At 34.3% G+C, this 15343-nt stretch overlaps 1 protein-coding gene across 1 annotated transcript in view; it reads right to left on the reverse strand.

Annotated features, from left to right (window-relative positions):
• FBXO8 (F-box protein 8) overlaps positions 1 to 15343 on the reverse strand; it is a 45065-nt gene that overhangs the window by 19001 nt on the left and 10721 nt on the right. Inside the window, exons 2-3 of the mRNA XM_047091928.1 lie at positions 6419 to 6755; positions 3239 to 3365 (exon numbers count right to left, since the gene is read on the reverse strand). Coding sequence (XP_046947884.1) covers positions 3239 to 3365; positions 6419 to 6747 — 456 coding nt within the window. The 5' untranslated portion in view covers positions 6748 to 6755. The remainder of the gene's footprint in view (positions 1 to 3238; positions 3366 to 6418; positions 6756 to 15343) is intronic.

A 15343-nucleotide genomic window follows, 5' to 3' on the forward strand; every position in this document is an offset into this window, starting at 1 on the left:
ATAAGTACAGAACTAGAAATTATGGAAAAGTAGAGTTTTTATAACACTGAATAATTACACACATCATATCTCAGGTACTAACAATAAACAACACATATTTAAACATATCATCAAAACTAATTTACTTCTCAGGCTTAAATGAACCCAAAATAACACATTTCATGACAGTGCTCCAATGAGGGCAGAAAAAAACATCCAGAAAGTACTTTCTGATTTCTAGCACTCAAAAAACTTGGCAAGAGTCATTCTAAGACCTGGCTAAAAGTATGACTCATACAGATAATTCTATATAAAGATATCTATTAGGATAACTCTTTGAATTACATGATTCCAATTCTGAAGGCTTGACTCAGATAAACAACCAAGTTGATATTGTGTATATTAGTCAATGAAATAAAGTAAAGATTATAGTCATTAAAATACTTTCCCTCATTTCTCTGTATCTACAAGTATATTTCAATGTCCTTCTTTGTCTATTTACAACCTGGGTGCATTCTGATAAAGATGGGTTTCTATTTTGCTATCAGGCAACACATGCTAAGTTACTGATGTTCATAAAAGCATAGAGTCAGAATTCTGGAACCATGAGTCACTCTGAAAGGTTCAGCTCTATGCCTCCTGGCACTATGTGCCCCTTTCAGAATAGTGAATTCAATACTTCTGGAATGCTCCAGGATACCAGGCAAGGGAATGAAGAAAAAGAAAATACAGCCAACTCTCAATAATAATGGAAGGTAGGATGGATAAGTAAAATCTGAAGATCTAAAATCTTATTTTACCTAATAACTTCAATCCCCTCTCTTAGTAAACATTCGACTTAAAAAAATTTTTTTTAAGTTTTGTGAGATAAAAAGAGGTCTTTTAATTTTACCCTATTTCCTCTGCCCACCCCTCCAAACACAGTAGAGGAGGTGTAACAAGAACTCTGTAGTCTGATATATGTAGCTGCAAAGATGGAAACATATTTTGACATCTAGCTTTTCCAATTTAGATATTTAAAACTATCGATATCATATTCTACTATATGAGGGCCTATCTATGGTTTAATCTTTGCATAAAAATGATGGTTTATAATTTGTTTTAAAAATTGATACTCCTTTAGCAAGGCATGACTACTTACCATAATCAACATCAGCAGTTACATCCAACTTTTCTGACTTTGTAAATCTAAAACTCAGTACTTACCAAGTTATATTTCCCTTAGAATGTAACATTTGCAAGTGATATGAATTGGAGATGACAGTTTTACTCATTATCAGCATAATTCATGACAGGAACCAGAATGCCTTGATAAATTGGACATAAAAGGTTGGCGCTGGTGTTAGCTGCCTTTCGTCATCCTTATGTACTATTCTGCCTCAGTTCTCCAGCAATCATCATTAGATTAAACTTAAGGGATTAATGCAAAATGTGTATCTTATTATAAAGTTCGTCATAAGAACGATTTTAGTTAGCTACAAGTAATGTCTAATTTGAACAAACAAGAATAATGAAGTCTCTGAAACTATGACATTCTTCAAACATGTCAGTATAGAAGAATCTCTCGTACACAGTAGCTATGCCATAGAGCACGATCAAAAAGTGACAGGCTTACTATTGCTATATATTTAGATGGAAGAGAACTTGGATTCGACCAAAAATAAAGTAAAAACATGTATTTTATGATAAAATGCATCAGAACAAAATTGCAATTAAGGGCCAAGTTACAAAACCTAAATTTACGATAGTTTAGTTTATCCATTCATTTGCCTTCTAAATTAAGAGTCCTCTATTCACTGAAAGTCGAAACAAACAGTAGTGAGAACAAATTTCTTAATTTCAATATTTATATCAGGCTTTATAATACATATATTTTGTTATATTTGTGGTGCTAAGACATAACTGATAATGTATGCATGGTGTTATTTTTTTACTTGTGTACAAGAAAAATTTAAGAAATCGTTTGTAATAAGTGAAAATCAATTTAATATTAAAAATGTCATTTGCATTGGGGCACCTGGGTGGCTTGGTCAGTTGAGCATCCCATTCTTGATTTTGACTCAGGTCATGATCTCACGGTTTGGTTCATGAGATTGAGTTCTATGTCGGGCTCTGCGCTTACAGCGCGGAGCCTGCTTGGTATTCTCTATCCCCTCCTCTCTCAGCCCCTCCCCTGCTCTCTTTCTCTCTCTCAAAAGAAACTTCAAAAACATGTCATTTGTATTATGATAAGCACATTTGTAAAATCAGTATTTTTGTCCAATATTAAAATATTGTGCATGGGGGAGAAACATTTTTCTAATTCTAACATACCAAAAGTTAAGATATTTTTAAAAATATTTTGCTGCGGGGCACCTGGGCAGCTCAGTTGGTTAAGCGTCTGTCTCAGATTCAGGTCAGGTCATGTTATCATGGTGTCATGGGTTCGAGCCCTGTGTCAGGCTCTGCACTGGCAGCATGACACCTGCTTGGGATTCTCTCTCATTTCCAATCTCTCTGGCCCTCCTCCACTTGTGCTGTCTCTGCTTCTCTCAAAATAAATAAACTTAAAAAAAATTTTTTTTAAGTGTATAAAAAGTATTTGGCTGCATGATTTAAATAGTTCTTAATACCCCTACAAGAGATGAAAAAAAGTTGGTTTTTGAAAATTTAAATTAATATCACTGCCAGTTATTTTATTCCACAGAAAATAAGTCACCTAGAAGCAGTAGTTCTGAGTGCTGTATAATTTCCATTATATTTCTTTTTTTTTTTAATGTTTATTTATTTTGAGAGAAAGAGGGAGAGTGCCAACATGGGGAGAGGCCGAGAGAGATGGAGAGAGAGAGAATCCCAAGCAGGCTTTGCACTGTCAGTACAGAGCCCAACGCGGAGCTCGATCTCACAACTGTTGAGATGATGACCTGAGCCAAAATCAAGAGTCGGATGCTTAACCAACTGAGCGGCCTAGGAGCCCCTCCATTATATTTCTAAGAATAAGTCTAATAGACATTTAAACATTTCTGAGAAAAAAAAAATTTTCTGAGAATTTGGAATTTTCTAGAATGATAGTAAAATGAAAGTAGGGGAAAAAATCAGTGAAAGCACTGTTTTCACATTTTGATCATCCTAATATATTACAATAAGAGGTAATTAAATAGTTTCGAACATTCAACGACCTGTTACTTTACTTGCAAGTTTATTATATTATATTGCAGCAAAGCTGAGACAAGGTGGTAATCAAGTTCATCTATTATAAATATTCAAGTTCTCCACTTACCTCCTCTGGGTTGGCATTAAAGGTGAGGCTGCCTTCATCCAACTGCATATACAATTTTCTGAAAGAAAATCCTAGAGGTGGGTTCTTATTATATATGGAACAGTGACCCCATGTGGATTTACACAACCTATAAGATGAAATCAGATGAGAAAACATTACTATACAAGTTAAATATGTATATACATGCTATAAAAGTAACATACAATAAAATTGTAATTTATAGCTCTAATGTTGAAAATGTTAACTTCTGTAACTTGTTTGTTTGCCTATAGAGTATGATTGACAAATGCCTTCAATGTGGCAATTCTGATAAAGATTCTGAGTTATAAAGATTAATTTTCATGAGTTTTATCTGAAGTTAAATATAACCTATTGCTAATAATAGCAATGACAGATATTTATTTATAACATTTACAGAGTACTTAGTAGATGCCAGGCACTATTTAAAACATTGAAATAGTATTAACTTGCTTAATCTTTACAACAATGCTATGATGTTGGTTTTAAAGATAAAGAAACACAGACACAGTAAGAGATTAAAAAGTTGATTTGAATCCAAGGAGTTTTACTCCAGAGTTAGCAATCTTAATCAAAACAACTAAACAGGATTAAGTTGCTATGTCTCCGTTACATAAAATTGTGTGGGGGTAAAGATTGCTAGGTAGGGAGAGAACCTTTTCTTTTTTTTTTAACAATACATATAGTGATAGCAGGCAAACTAAACAGAAATTATAATGCTATAGCTTCAGAACAGACATAGTTGTGTGTGTCATTAAGCTTAGCTGCTTAAAATCCTGCTTCAAAATACTATTTCTTTACTATCACAATAACACATGATTGTTTAAAAATTCTATGAAACCTAAAATGCAAATAGTTCATCTCAAAACACACTATTTTTGAAGACTGGGATAGTTGTGTCCAACTCTGTGCAAAGAGTAGCTACTGGTTATTTTAAAGCTAAAGTTTTATATAATTACAATGCCCAGACATTCTGGATATATGCCATAGATCATGAAATCTAAGTGCATTACTCTAGAGACACACAGAATACTGAAATTCTATTTTAGTGCACTTTTAATGACTATCCCAAAATTATCGGATTTTGTGTGCTCAAAAACACCTACTTTTAGTAACAGACATTAAAATACTTTCATTTTCTGACATTCAATTGATTTTTGGCTCAAACTTCTTGTCACACACATATAATGTACAAGTTAAAAAGCAAAAGTTACTGTTTCAACCTGTAACATCAAAATTGTGAGGATAGTGGGTAAAATATGCAATTTAATATGAGAATAACTTCTTAATAGGTCATTTATATCCTTGCATTATTTTTAGCAACCAAACGTAGTCACTGATTCTAAAATAGTGAATTTAGGAACTTCAGAAGATTATCAATATTTTTGCAGCTTCTTTAATACTCTAGCTTTTGACCTTTATTACTGAGGTATGTAACAGAACCTTTCAATATTAAGTATTCCACACATCCAAAGTTAAAATAAAATTAAGGTAGCCTTTAATTTAAAATTGAAGCAATTTATCACTAAGAAACAAAAATCCAAGTGTCATAAAAACAGGCATAACAATGTGGTAAGAATAAAGGAAGCACTTCTTCCAGAAAAGAACACCAGATTTAAATCCCAGATGAAGAATACATTCTGATTGAATTCAGATCAGCTTAGAAATAAGCTTTTTTTTTTCAAAGTTCATATACAGAATTACAAATTAAGCTTGCTAGGAATACTAAAATGCAGAAAAGAAATTTTAAATAAATAATGAGCCAGTTTTAAAGTATTTTTATTTGTTCTTTTGCCAGTTAGGGAATTAATAACTGTAATTTAAACACTACGAATTAATAGAATTTCCTCTTATGTCCACAGTACCCAAGCTATAACACGACGATGAGAGAATAAGATGATGCTGATGATTTTTATCTATGTAGAGGCTGAGAAATTATATAATACTGTAATTTTGTAGCATGAGAAAGCCTCAATTAGAAATGCCATTGTTGGTAATGCCTTTTTATTAAAGTTTGACTATTTGGATAATTTATTAATTCTCTCATTAGATTTTCGTTTTCATTTAGAAATTATTTATAGTCACAAAAAGACCTTTGCTTTCAGATATGTTTTACATAATTAAAGTCCCATTAAAAAATGAGACTTAAAAAAAGAAAAAAAGAAAAGAATGAGACTTAAATGAACCTTAATAAAGAATGCTAGAAAGCTCAATAGCCAATGATTCTTTTAGGTTTGGGTCTTTCACACCCAAGTATATGATGCTATGTAAGGAGTAATGTCAGTTCCATAAAACAGATTCTACTCCAAACATTCTTAAATTTATAGGTTAAATTTAAACTGATATAATCACTGCTATAATTTCTATCATCTACCCTCACTTCAGCAAGGAGATTATCTCCTTGCCTTCTACTATCTGACTACTTCATTGATGAAATATTGGTTAGAAAAAATAAAAAGTAGATGAAACATTTAAAGTTGATGTTAACGAGCACCTATGATAGAGGAAATACGTAAATAAGAAAACACACAATCTTCATACGGGAAGCACAAACTATACCAGGGACGTAAACACTCTAAATTTTGGATTATAAATTCTCACTTAATTTGTAAGTTTTAGATTTTTTAATTTTTAAGGTAATCTCTACATCCACTTACAACCCCGAGATTTTCAAAATTTCTATTTACCCATGGGGTTTTTTTCTTTAAAAGAAATTTTTTTTGTGTTTCTTTTTGAGAGTGAGAGAGACAGAGCATGAGCAGGGGAGGGGCAGAGAGAGGGAGACACAGATTCTGAAGCAGGCTCCAGGCTCCGAGCTGTCAGCACAGAGCCCGACGCGGGGCATGCGCTACTGACTGAGCCAGTCGGGCACCCCAACAGCTTGTATTTTTAGATTAAACTGGTCATTTCTGATTTACGATAACTGCCACCTCCTGACTGGTTACTTCTAACTGTAAAATTTTCTTTTAAACTGTCCTTTTCCCACTACCAAACCTGACTGTGATGATAACTCCATGTCTTTCCAGATTTTAATAAAGGGCCAAACTACAAACCAGGTTTAAAAGAAATACTTCATAATGCATATACATCCATTACAAAGAGAACATGCAAGCACCGTTGTGTTTAGAGATGCCTGAATCAAATGTGTTAGGTTGAACTCACCCTTGCCAGAGAAGTTCATCATTTGCAAGGTCCTGCCAAACACATGAAGCTAAGCAGAGGTCAGTCGCATTCAGGTAGGACAAGATGGTAAAGCTTAGCTCGGGGGGCAACATTTCCAAATTAATGAATCCTTCCTGTTCTTTAGATTTCCGTGCCTTCAAGAGGTGATATATATCGATGCCTCCTTGGACCTGTTTCCGATGACTGGTGTTAGAAATGCTGCTGGCAGCCATCCTCCTGCTCTGCTCTCTGCTGAGGTAGCCTTGCTCACTGTAACCTTCGTGCTGTAGCTGCTGGTTTCTGGCCACTCTCCACAGCCCCTGACCCATCTGCAAGCCTGGGAGAAAGCCAGAATGTATTAAGAAGGTTAACTCTGACCCGAAGCACTAATTACCAGAATTAACCTTCCTCATTAAAGCATGTTAAAAGGAGTAGTAGATTACAAAGAAGAACTGGAACCTCCTAAGTACAAAACTTCGACAGAGAAAGTTGCAGAAATATTTGATTTGATATCAAACCACCTTTATCCCAGTTTGCTAGCTGCTTTTAAAGTCCACAGGTGACATAATCATTTTTCACATGGTGAGATTTAAAAGTTACTGATGTCCTAAAGACTCTTACAAATTATAATTATGTGGACTTATGGGCCAGTATTAAATGCAGCTCTGATCAGAGCACAGGACTTTAGTTAAAAGGCCTCTAGACCCTGCTTTTTATCACAACTCGGGCTAAGCTAAGCTAGCCCCTTTTAACCAAACTCCCAGATGCATAACAGCTGTGAAACAGGCTTTTCCTTTAATTCTTGCCAGTCTACACTTAAGTTGTAGACTGTAATAAAATGTAACATAGGCCCTGAAGTCTAATTCAGAAACCTTATAAATTAGACACCTAGAACTCCGTGATAAATAGCTTAGTAATGACTATTTGGTTTTGTTGTTTCTTTAAATAAAAATCAGAATTTAAACTGATTTTCCAGTTCTTCTCCAGACAGACCCATGGGTTCCTCAGAAGCACCTGGAAAAAGGTAGGAGAAGAAGAAGATGTGCCCCGGGCCTCCTCTACCTTCACTTGACCTCCAAACCAGAGCGGCTCTACATTTATCTGTTAGAAATATTGGACTGCTGCTATACAAATATTAGGAAACTACTGGCCTAGGCTTCCTATTTGATCTTGGCTTTAAAATAAGTAACTTCTCCCAGGCTAATAAATTTATTGAGAAAAATGAAATCAGGAAGAGCTTTTAACTAACACAGATATTCCATGATCTCTTTTCCAAAATATTCTTGTTTTACAAACCCAAGTTGACTGCTAATATATGTGTATGTGCATGCAATTTAAAAATTGGGAGAAAAAACTATTTTTCATATAAAGTCATTAAAGTAACTTTCATAGCATCATGTAACCTTAAAATAGTTTTAATGAGCTGTTTACAATGAGAATTAACAGAAAAAGAAAGAACACCATGGATGAATAGAAATTTTGAAAATTCTTAGGAATTTGAAAATTGAATAGAATTTCAAAGAATGTCAAAGATATTTTTTCAGGATTTAAAGAGGCATGATCCACATTTATGTTTACTGAGTTATTGGCTATTATTTAGATAATGGACACTGTAATAGGTTACTCATTGATCAAAACAGAAAAACAGTCCAGGATAATTTTTCACTCTTCCTCCTTACAGTTGACTGCTTGCAACCCCAACAGCTTAAGGTATGAGGGGTACAAAGAGAAGGAACATATTAATAATTTTCAAATGTGGGGAGATTTATTTACAAAGAAACCACAAAAAATAATCTTTTATCCCCATAACACATACGACAATAACGGTTGGTGATTAGAATAATTAAATTTGTATTTTTTTAATTTTTTTTTTTTTTTTTTTACATTTACTTATTTTTTGAGAGACATAGAGAGACAGAGCACAGGTTGGGGAGGGGCAGAGAGAGAAGGAGACACAGAGTCCAAAGCAGGCTCCAGGCTCCGCCGTCAGTACAGAGCCTGATGCGGGGCTTGAACACACAAACCGCAAGACCATGACCTGAGCCGAAGTCGGACACCCAACCGAGTCACCCACGCACCCCAAATTTGTATTTTTTATATAGGCTCTTAAGAGATTGAACAGACAAGCTCCAGAGCTGCAGAAAATATTTACAAAACACTTATCTAACAAAGTACTGGTATCCAAAGAACTTTAAAGTCAACAATAAGAAAACAGCCCATGTAAAAATTTGCAAAAAACTCAACAGATACCTCACCAAAAAAAAGATATATAGATAGCAAATAAGCATATAAAAAGACACTCCACATGTTATTCTAAAATCTCAAACCAAAACAATGAGATAGTAAATACCATACATATTAGAATACTTGAAATCCAAAACACTGACAACACGAAATGCAGGCAAAGATGTGGGAATGCAAAATGGGACAGTCACTTTGGCAGTTTCTTACAAAACATGCTTTTACCATATGACCCAGCATTTGTGATCCTTGGTATTCACCCAAATATGTTGAAAATTTCTGTACACATAAAAACCTTCACACAAATGTCTATAACATCTGTACTCACAATTATCAAAACTTGTAAGCAACCAAGGTGAGTGCATAAACTGTGGTACATCCATACACTGAAATGTTTAGGACTAAAAGAAATGAACTACGAAGCCATAAAAAGACAGGGAGGAAACTTAAATGCATATCACTAAGTGGAAGAAAATGATCTGAAAAGGCTACATAATGTACGATTCCAATAATTTGACATTCTGGAAAAGGCAAACTACAGAGAATAAATATGATTAACACAGAAAAATAAAGAATATCAACAAAATTTGTAAGGAATTTTAATTTTGGTTAATGTTTAAGTATGCCATGCCATACAACAACGTAAGCATAACTTAATTTTAACAACCATAACATTTCAAAATGTTCAAATGTTTCAAAATGATTCAAAATCATAAAGATAGGTATTTTATTTCCATCACGGCTATTTCTGTTTATCTTAGCAAGAAAATATCTAAAATCATGTTGCCTGCCAAGGTCATTTAGCATATCTTATCCTTTTTGATGATTACTTACATTTATTTTTCTCTTTTGCTTTTGTACCACTAAACATAAATAATACAACATGGTAACTACAATGTTTGAAATCTCAAGATTTAAGGCATTTAATACCAATTTCTGTGTATTTTCCCTACAGCATCTTTCTGGTTAAGCAGCTGTTAAGCAGCTGTTGTTAGTCTCAGGGATGTTGCTAGGGAACACAGAATCAGGGTGATTTCCCTAGGCTCTGGACTTTAATGGGGATCGCTTAAATTGAGCACTGGATAATGTGATTCAGAAAGCATCCGGCAGGTAGAAAGAGGTAAAGCTAGCAGCTGGCTCTTGGGTTGGGGGTGGAAATTTGAGGCTCATATAAGCATAATTCAGACAAAGGAAACTGCATTTTCTATTCTCCTACTGAATAATGCCATAAATTGCCCCCTTGGAATGTCCCTTTCTTTTAGGGGCAGTTCTTGATACTGGGAAAGAACATAAAACGATAAACCACTTGGGGAAGATTCACATCATAAATTTATGCTTTGGAGAAAGGAAAGGGTGTTTATAGGGTTCCATCCCCATTCCCCATCTTCCTTAGGATAACAGAGATGTGGAATGTGGGTGGACTGTCAGAAAAGTGCTAAAACTCTCAAAACAACACGATATCCATTGCAGAAGCTGTGAACTGAGTCATGGAGGGAACACAATGTTGTGGACTCTGAAACTGAACAGACCTGAGTTTAAAATCTGGACTCCACTAGTTATTACTTACAGAGGACCTTGGGGGAATATACTTGACTATTCTAAGCTTTAGCTTCTTTATATGTATGTGATCATTTGCATATTACATAATAGTAGTATCTATAGTTCAAAAGATCATTGTATTGAATGAGATAATGCTTATAAAGTTCATTCCACACCTAATAATCAAGAAAATATCAGCTATCAGTTTGTTGTGAAAAGATTTTCATAAAGTGAAATTGATGAGCACTTTGGCAAAACTTATTTAATGGCACTTCAATTGTCCAGATGTTATGCCTGCTTAATAAACTCATTTGTTCATGCTGATGCACACTATTCTTCATCTCTTTTAGTTACTTCATATTTCGGCCATGGTTATTCTTTCCCTCATAAATGCAGTTGTTTATATTGATGACCAAACCAACCAACCAACCAACCAACCAAGTAAACCCAAACCTGAAAAACAAAGAAGACTGTGTTGTGTCCACTAAACAATTTCAAACTTCGGCATGCCTTATGATAGTGCCACTAACAAGGCCTGAAACAGGTCCTTGTGTTATTATTAGTAATCTGTCAACATTTGGTGCTAAAAGAGATATAAAATATGACAGTTTCACGCTGGGGTCTTACATGATGTCAAATTCCTGAAAATAGTTATCTGGACTGACTTCAAAGTACAAAATATTCAGATTTGTCTTAAAGTTTTCATAAATGTTAGTATAAAGATTTTCACAATTTAAAAACAGCATCATAAAAGATAGAATACTCTGTCATTTGTGCCAATTCAGTCTAAAAAATATCAAGCTGCACAGTGGAATCACTGAATATACAAAGAGTCTAAAATTGAAAAAAAAATAATCACCAAAGAAGTCTGTGTATTTGAAATAAATAGTTTGGGTATAAATATAGATTTTGTGATGAAATCACTGCTGATAATTTTATTCTCTCAAAACAGGTTGAGAAATATAGATATTTACTCCTAGGAAACAGTACTCTTAAGAGCATAGTCTATTCTATGTACAAATAAAAGAAATATGGTCAATTCTTGTAATTTGTGGTAGTTTGGTGGGATAAAGTCACTGCATACAGTGAATTAGCAAATACTAAACCATTGTTCCTAGCAGATATATGCCGTTAGGTTACTACAGCCTCTGGCTGCATTTTTGCCAACTGATGAATACATAATCTTGCTTTATGCATATTTCTGTTTAAAGACACCTTGTTTAATATACATTGTTGATTCACTAAGATTGAACTCACCAAACCTGATCAGAGCTCATCTAACACAGACATTTTCTCTATAAAGCACCATCACAGCCTTTTTACAGTTAGGAACACTGCCCAGCACATGAGTAGTAATCATGGGGGCATTTTCAACAGTGAAATCATCAACACAAAGGGACAAAAATGTACAAATGTGCCACTATACAGATCACAAAAAGGACACTTGTTTATAATATCAGAGCTACAACAAGAAAGCAGAGCATTGCCTTAATTTAACCTTAGCTGGGAACAGCACCTCACAGATGCAAATTTTCTACAGGTCTGTACCTGTCTGAGAATGACTGTGACAGTGCCAGGAGTCCTGATTTGGGGGATCAAAAAATAAATTTTAGCGAGTAGGAGAAATCACAAATACAAAATCTGCAAGTTAGGAAATTGACTGTAATACTGTTGAAGAGGTCCCATGCCTTTTCCTCCAGATTTGAATTTATTTTCTTTAAAGTTTATCATGTTCAGGAGACTTAGAAGATTTTTTCTAAGGACCTTCAAAATGAAACCAAAGATATTTTCTCTTGGTCTCCAAAGGTAGAAACAGTGCTTCATTATTTACCATCTGATGGAAATAAAAATGCCATAATTATATAGGTTACAGGAGAAATTATACTGATAAAAATTCCATACAAGATTTCAAAATTGAAGTTCTTCCTTTTAGAAAAGAGAAAAAATTATAGGAAAAAAAATCAAGGTAAATCAGATGCTATAGTGTCTTAATTTTCAGAATGATAATAAAATTGACACTTAAAAGCAGAGATTTAGATACTATTTAGTTAAGTGTGAATTTACATTTTACAGAAAATGGTCAAGGCAAAATAAAATAAATCCCAGAACTCCTTTTCAAATTGGATGAAGACTCTCAAATGAAGCAATGGCCAAACATGCAAATGGATATTATTCAAGAATCTCATTTTTCCTGAAATTATGCAAACATTACTATCAATTTAATCTTGATTATTTTAATACAGTGGTCATGTAATGCTCCTTATATCTCAGAGCTATTACATACAGTTTTCATGTAAGGGCCAAAGATTTATGTTCAATTCTCCACTATTTGCAGATGTACTCATGTACATGAGTTCATGTACATGCAAATGTCTCAGGTGGACAGAAAACTCAGAAGCCTGGCACTACTGGTTATGGGATGGGTAACCAACCTGAGCCGCCTTGAACACTCAGTGGTACTGTGGATAAATATGTCACATTAGCTGAAAGAGTCAACCATTTTATTAATTTAATTGCATGCATAAGAATTTCCTATTTTTGTTTATTATCTTACACTTCAAATTTAACTTTGTGTTCCTAAAGTCCTATGCTACGGTGGCACAGTAGTTGGAATAAAATAAATGGAAATTAACATTACTTTAGGAAGATTCCGGCATTTTTCAAAAATAGTCTTTGATAAATATTGAGCAATAAGCATGAATAAAACTTCTTGCTTAGCCAAAGGTCCATTTATAGAAAAAATAGCCACTATCACCTCTAAATCATCTGTTTCACCTCTACCTGACAACATTTTAGGCATGTTACATCCAGGGTTATTATGTATATATGTTGTTTTTCCTTCCAAAAAAAAGCTTTTTTGGTATTACATTGATTGATTTTAGTATTCTCAACTCTAACACTATTTTGATGCATGCTAATATGGTTTCAGAAACAGGTTTTAAGCAGGATAAATATATATGGTAGGGTGTCATCTCATTAACATGGTTTGTGAGATATCAATTGGATAGTAGATAAAAGAAAGAATGTTCTAACTCATTTTTGGAAAAATCTTTTATGGTCAATTCCTAGCATCTTGTTAAAAGTTGAAGCATGAATACATATATTTATCACTTTTCCTTCCTATTAAAATGAGAGGAAATAAAAAAGAGAAACTTAAAAACCTGAAAGAGAAGGAAAACAGGCTGTTGAGCGAACAAAACATTTGAACAGATTTCTGTAACATGACATTGGAAGGAGTAGTGGTTACTAGTGAAGCCATGAAGAGGAAGGAGAAAGATAGTATGGAATAGTGCATGGGGTTAAACAGAAGCTTATCTATCCTGCAGAATCTTCAAAAGGCTTTTGAGGGTCCAAAGCACAGCATAAGTAAGGAATTAATTCAGAGTAAAATGAGGAACAAAAATCAAGGGATCACTGGCTCACTGTTTCCTTCCTTACACAATATTGACAAAAATTAGCCCCTTTACAATCTTATTAAGAAGTAAAATGGGGGGCGCCTGGGTGGCGCAGTCGGCTAAGCGTCCGACTTCAGCCAGGTCACGATCTCGCGGTCCGTGAGTTCGAGCCCCGCGTCGGGCTCTGGGCTGATGGCTCAGAGCCTGGAGCCTGTTTCCGATTCTGTGTCTCCCTCTCTCTCTGCCCCTCCCCCGTTCATGCTCTGTCTCTCTCTGTCCCAAAAATAAATAAACGTTGAAAAAAAAAATTTTTAAAAAAAGAAGTAAAATGGAACAACAGACAACAGAAGCTATCCTTCAACACACATGCAACAAGTGTCTTGAATGATTAGGCATCTACTCCAACCCCTTTCCCTTATCTGGGTTAAATGAAGAAGTGTTTCTTCTAAAGAAACTGAACCCTAGAGAAAAGATTCCCCTTGTAACATTTAGAAGCAGCCCAACATAATGGCTATCAAACCAGTCATCCCAAAGCAAGGGCCACCAACCTTATATAGGTGCATACATCTACAAATCAACTTTTTGTCTCAAATATCTAACATTCAATCATTAATCATTGAATCATATTCAAATGCTGAAGCATTTGCACAATGACCACTTGGCTTATTTTCCTTATTTTACCCAGTGACTCTTCAACAAGAGTTAAAAGTTAATTTTAATCTTAATCTAATAAATAAAATCATAAACTCTACATATTACATATTTGAGAGTTGGCTTATAGAAGGAACCCACTGAAGTTCTGCATTGTATAAATATGGCAGAAGGGTACATCTTTCTCCCAACTTTAACCTTTCCAGTCCACTTGGGACATCCTCAAGGCCTACCCAGAAAATCCTAAAGCAGTGTTTCTTAAATGCAGATTATGAATGTCCAGTGAGCTAGAAGATAATCAACACAAAACAAATGCAGTGGAATAATATCAAAAGAAATATTAGGAGTGGATGTGAAAAAGCTCCTATTGGCCAACCCATATGAAAATTTGAGCATCCAAATAAAAATAAGCACACTAATGGATTATAATCCATCACATAACAAAAAAAATCCATGTGTTTACATTGATAATAAATAAACATATAAATAAAGGATATAAAAAGCTCTTCTTTACAGAAAAATGTTATAAAGATAAAAGGAATACAGGGGTATTAGAAGAATCATCTCACAAGCATCATAGGAAAAATAATTCTGGCAAAGATTATGAGTGGATGCTGTATCTGGAATTTGATAAAGAATGGAATATTTATAGTGTTTCCCAGGATTCTTCACATATGACTCCTAAATTACAAAAAAAATTATGAAGACAGTATATAACCAAATGACCAAAATTAACATTTATCAATAGGAGACAAATTATATCATGTGCCTCTGGCCCCAATACTCTGAGAAGGACACAGAATCAATTGTGCAGTATTCCTGACAAAAATGTATGTATAAACTGCAGCTAACCATAAGGACTATCAGAGGAAACCAAATGGAGTCTCTAAAATGATAGGACTTTTCTCTTCAAAAATGCTATGAAGTCAAAGAAAGGCTGAGGAACAGTTCAGGAACATTATTCAGACAACTGAAAGACTAAACACATGGACTAAAGATTGGATCAAATATCATATCACTGTTAAAGTTCCTGAATTTGATAACTGTGCAGTGGCTCTGTCACAGTATATTATTGTTCTTTGGAAACACACTTCAGGCA

This window comes from Lynx rufus, unplaced genomic scaffold (genome assembly GCF_022079265.1).
Source record: "Lynx rufus isolate CCGP_SWC_20201006 ecotype Redwood Valley unplaced genomic scaffold, mLynRuf1.p SCAF_3, whole genome shotgun sequence".
In the NCBI taxonomy this organism is placed as follows: Eukaryota; Metazoa; Chordata; class Mammalia; order Carnivora; family Felidae; genus Lynx; species Lynx rufus.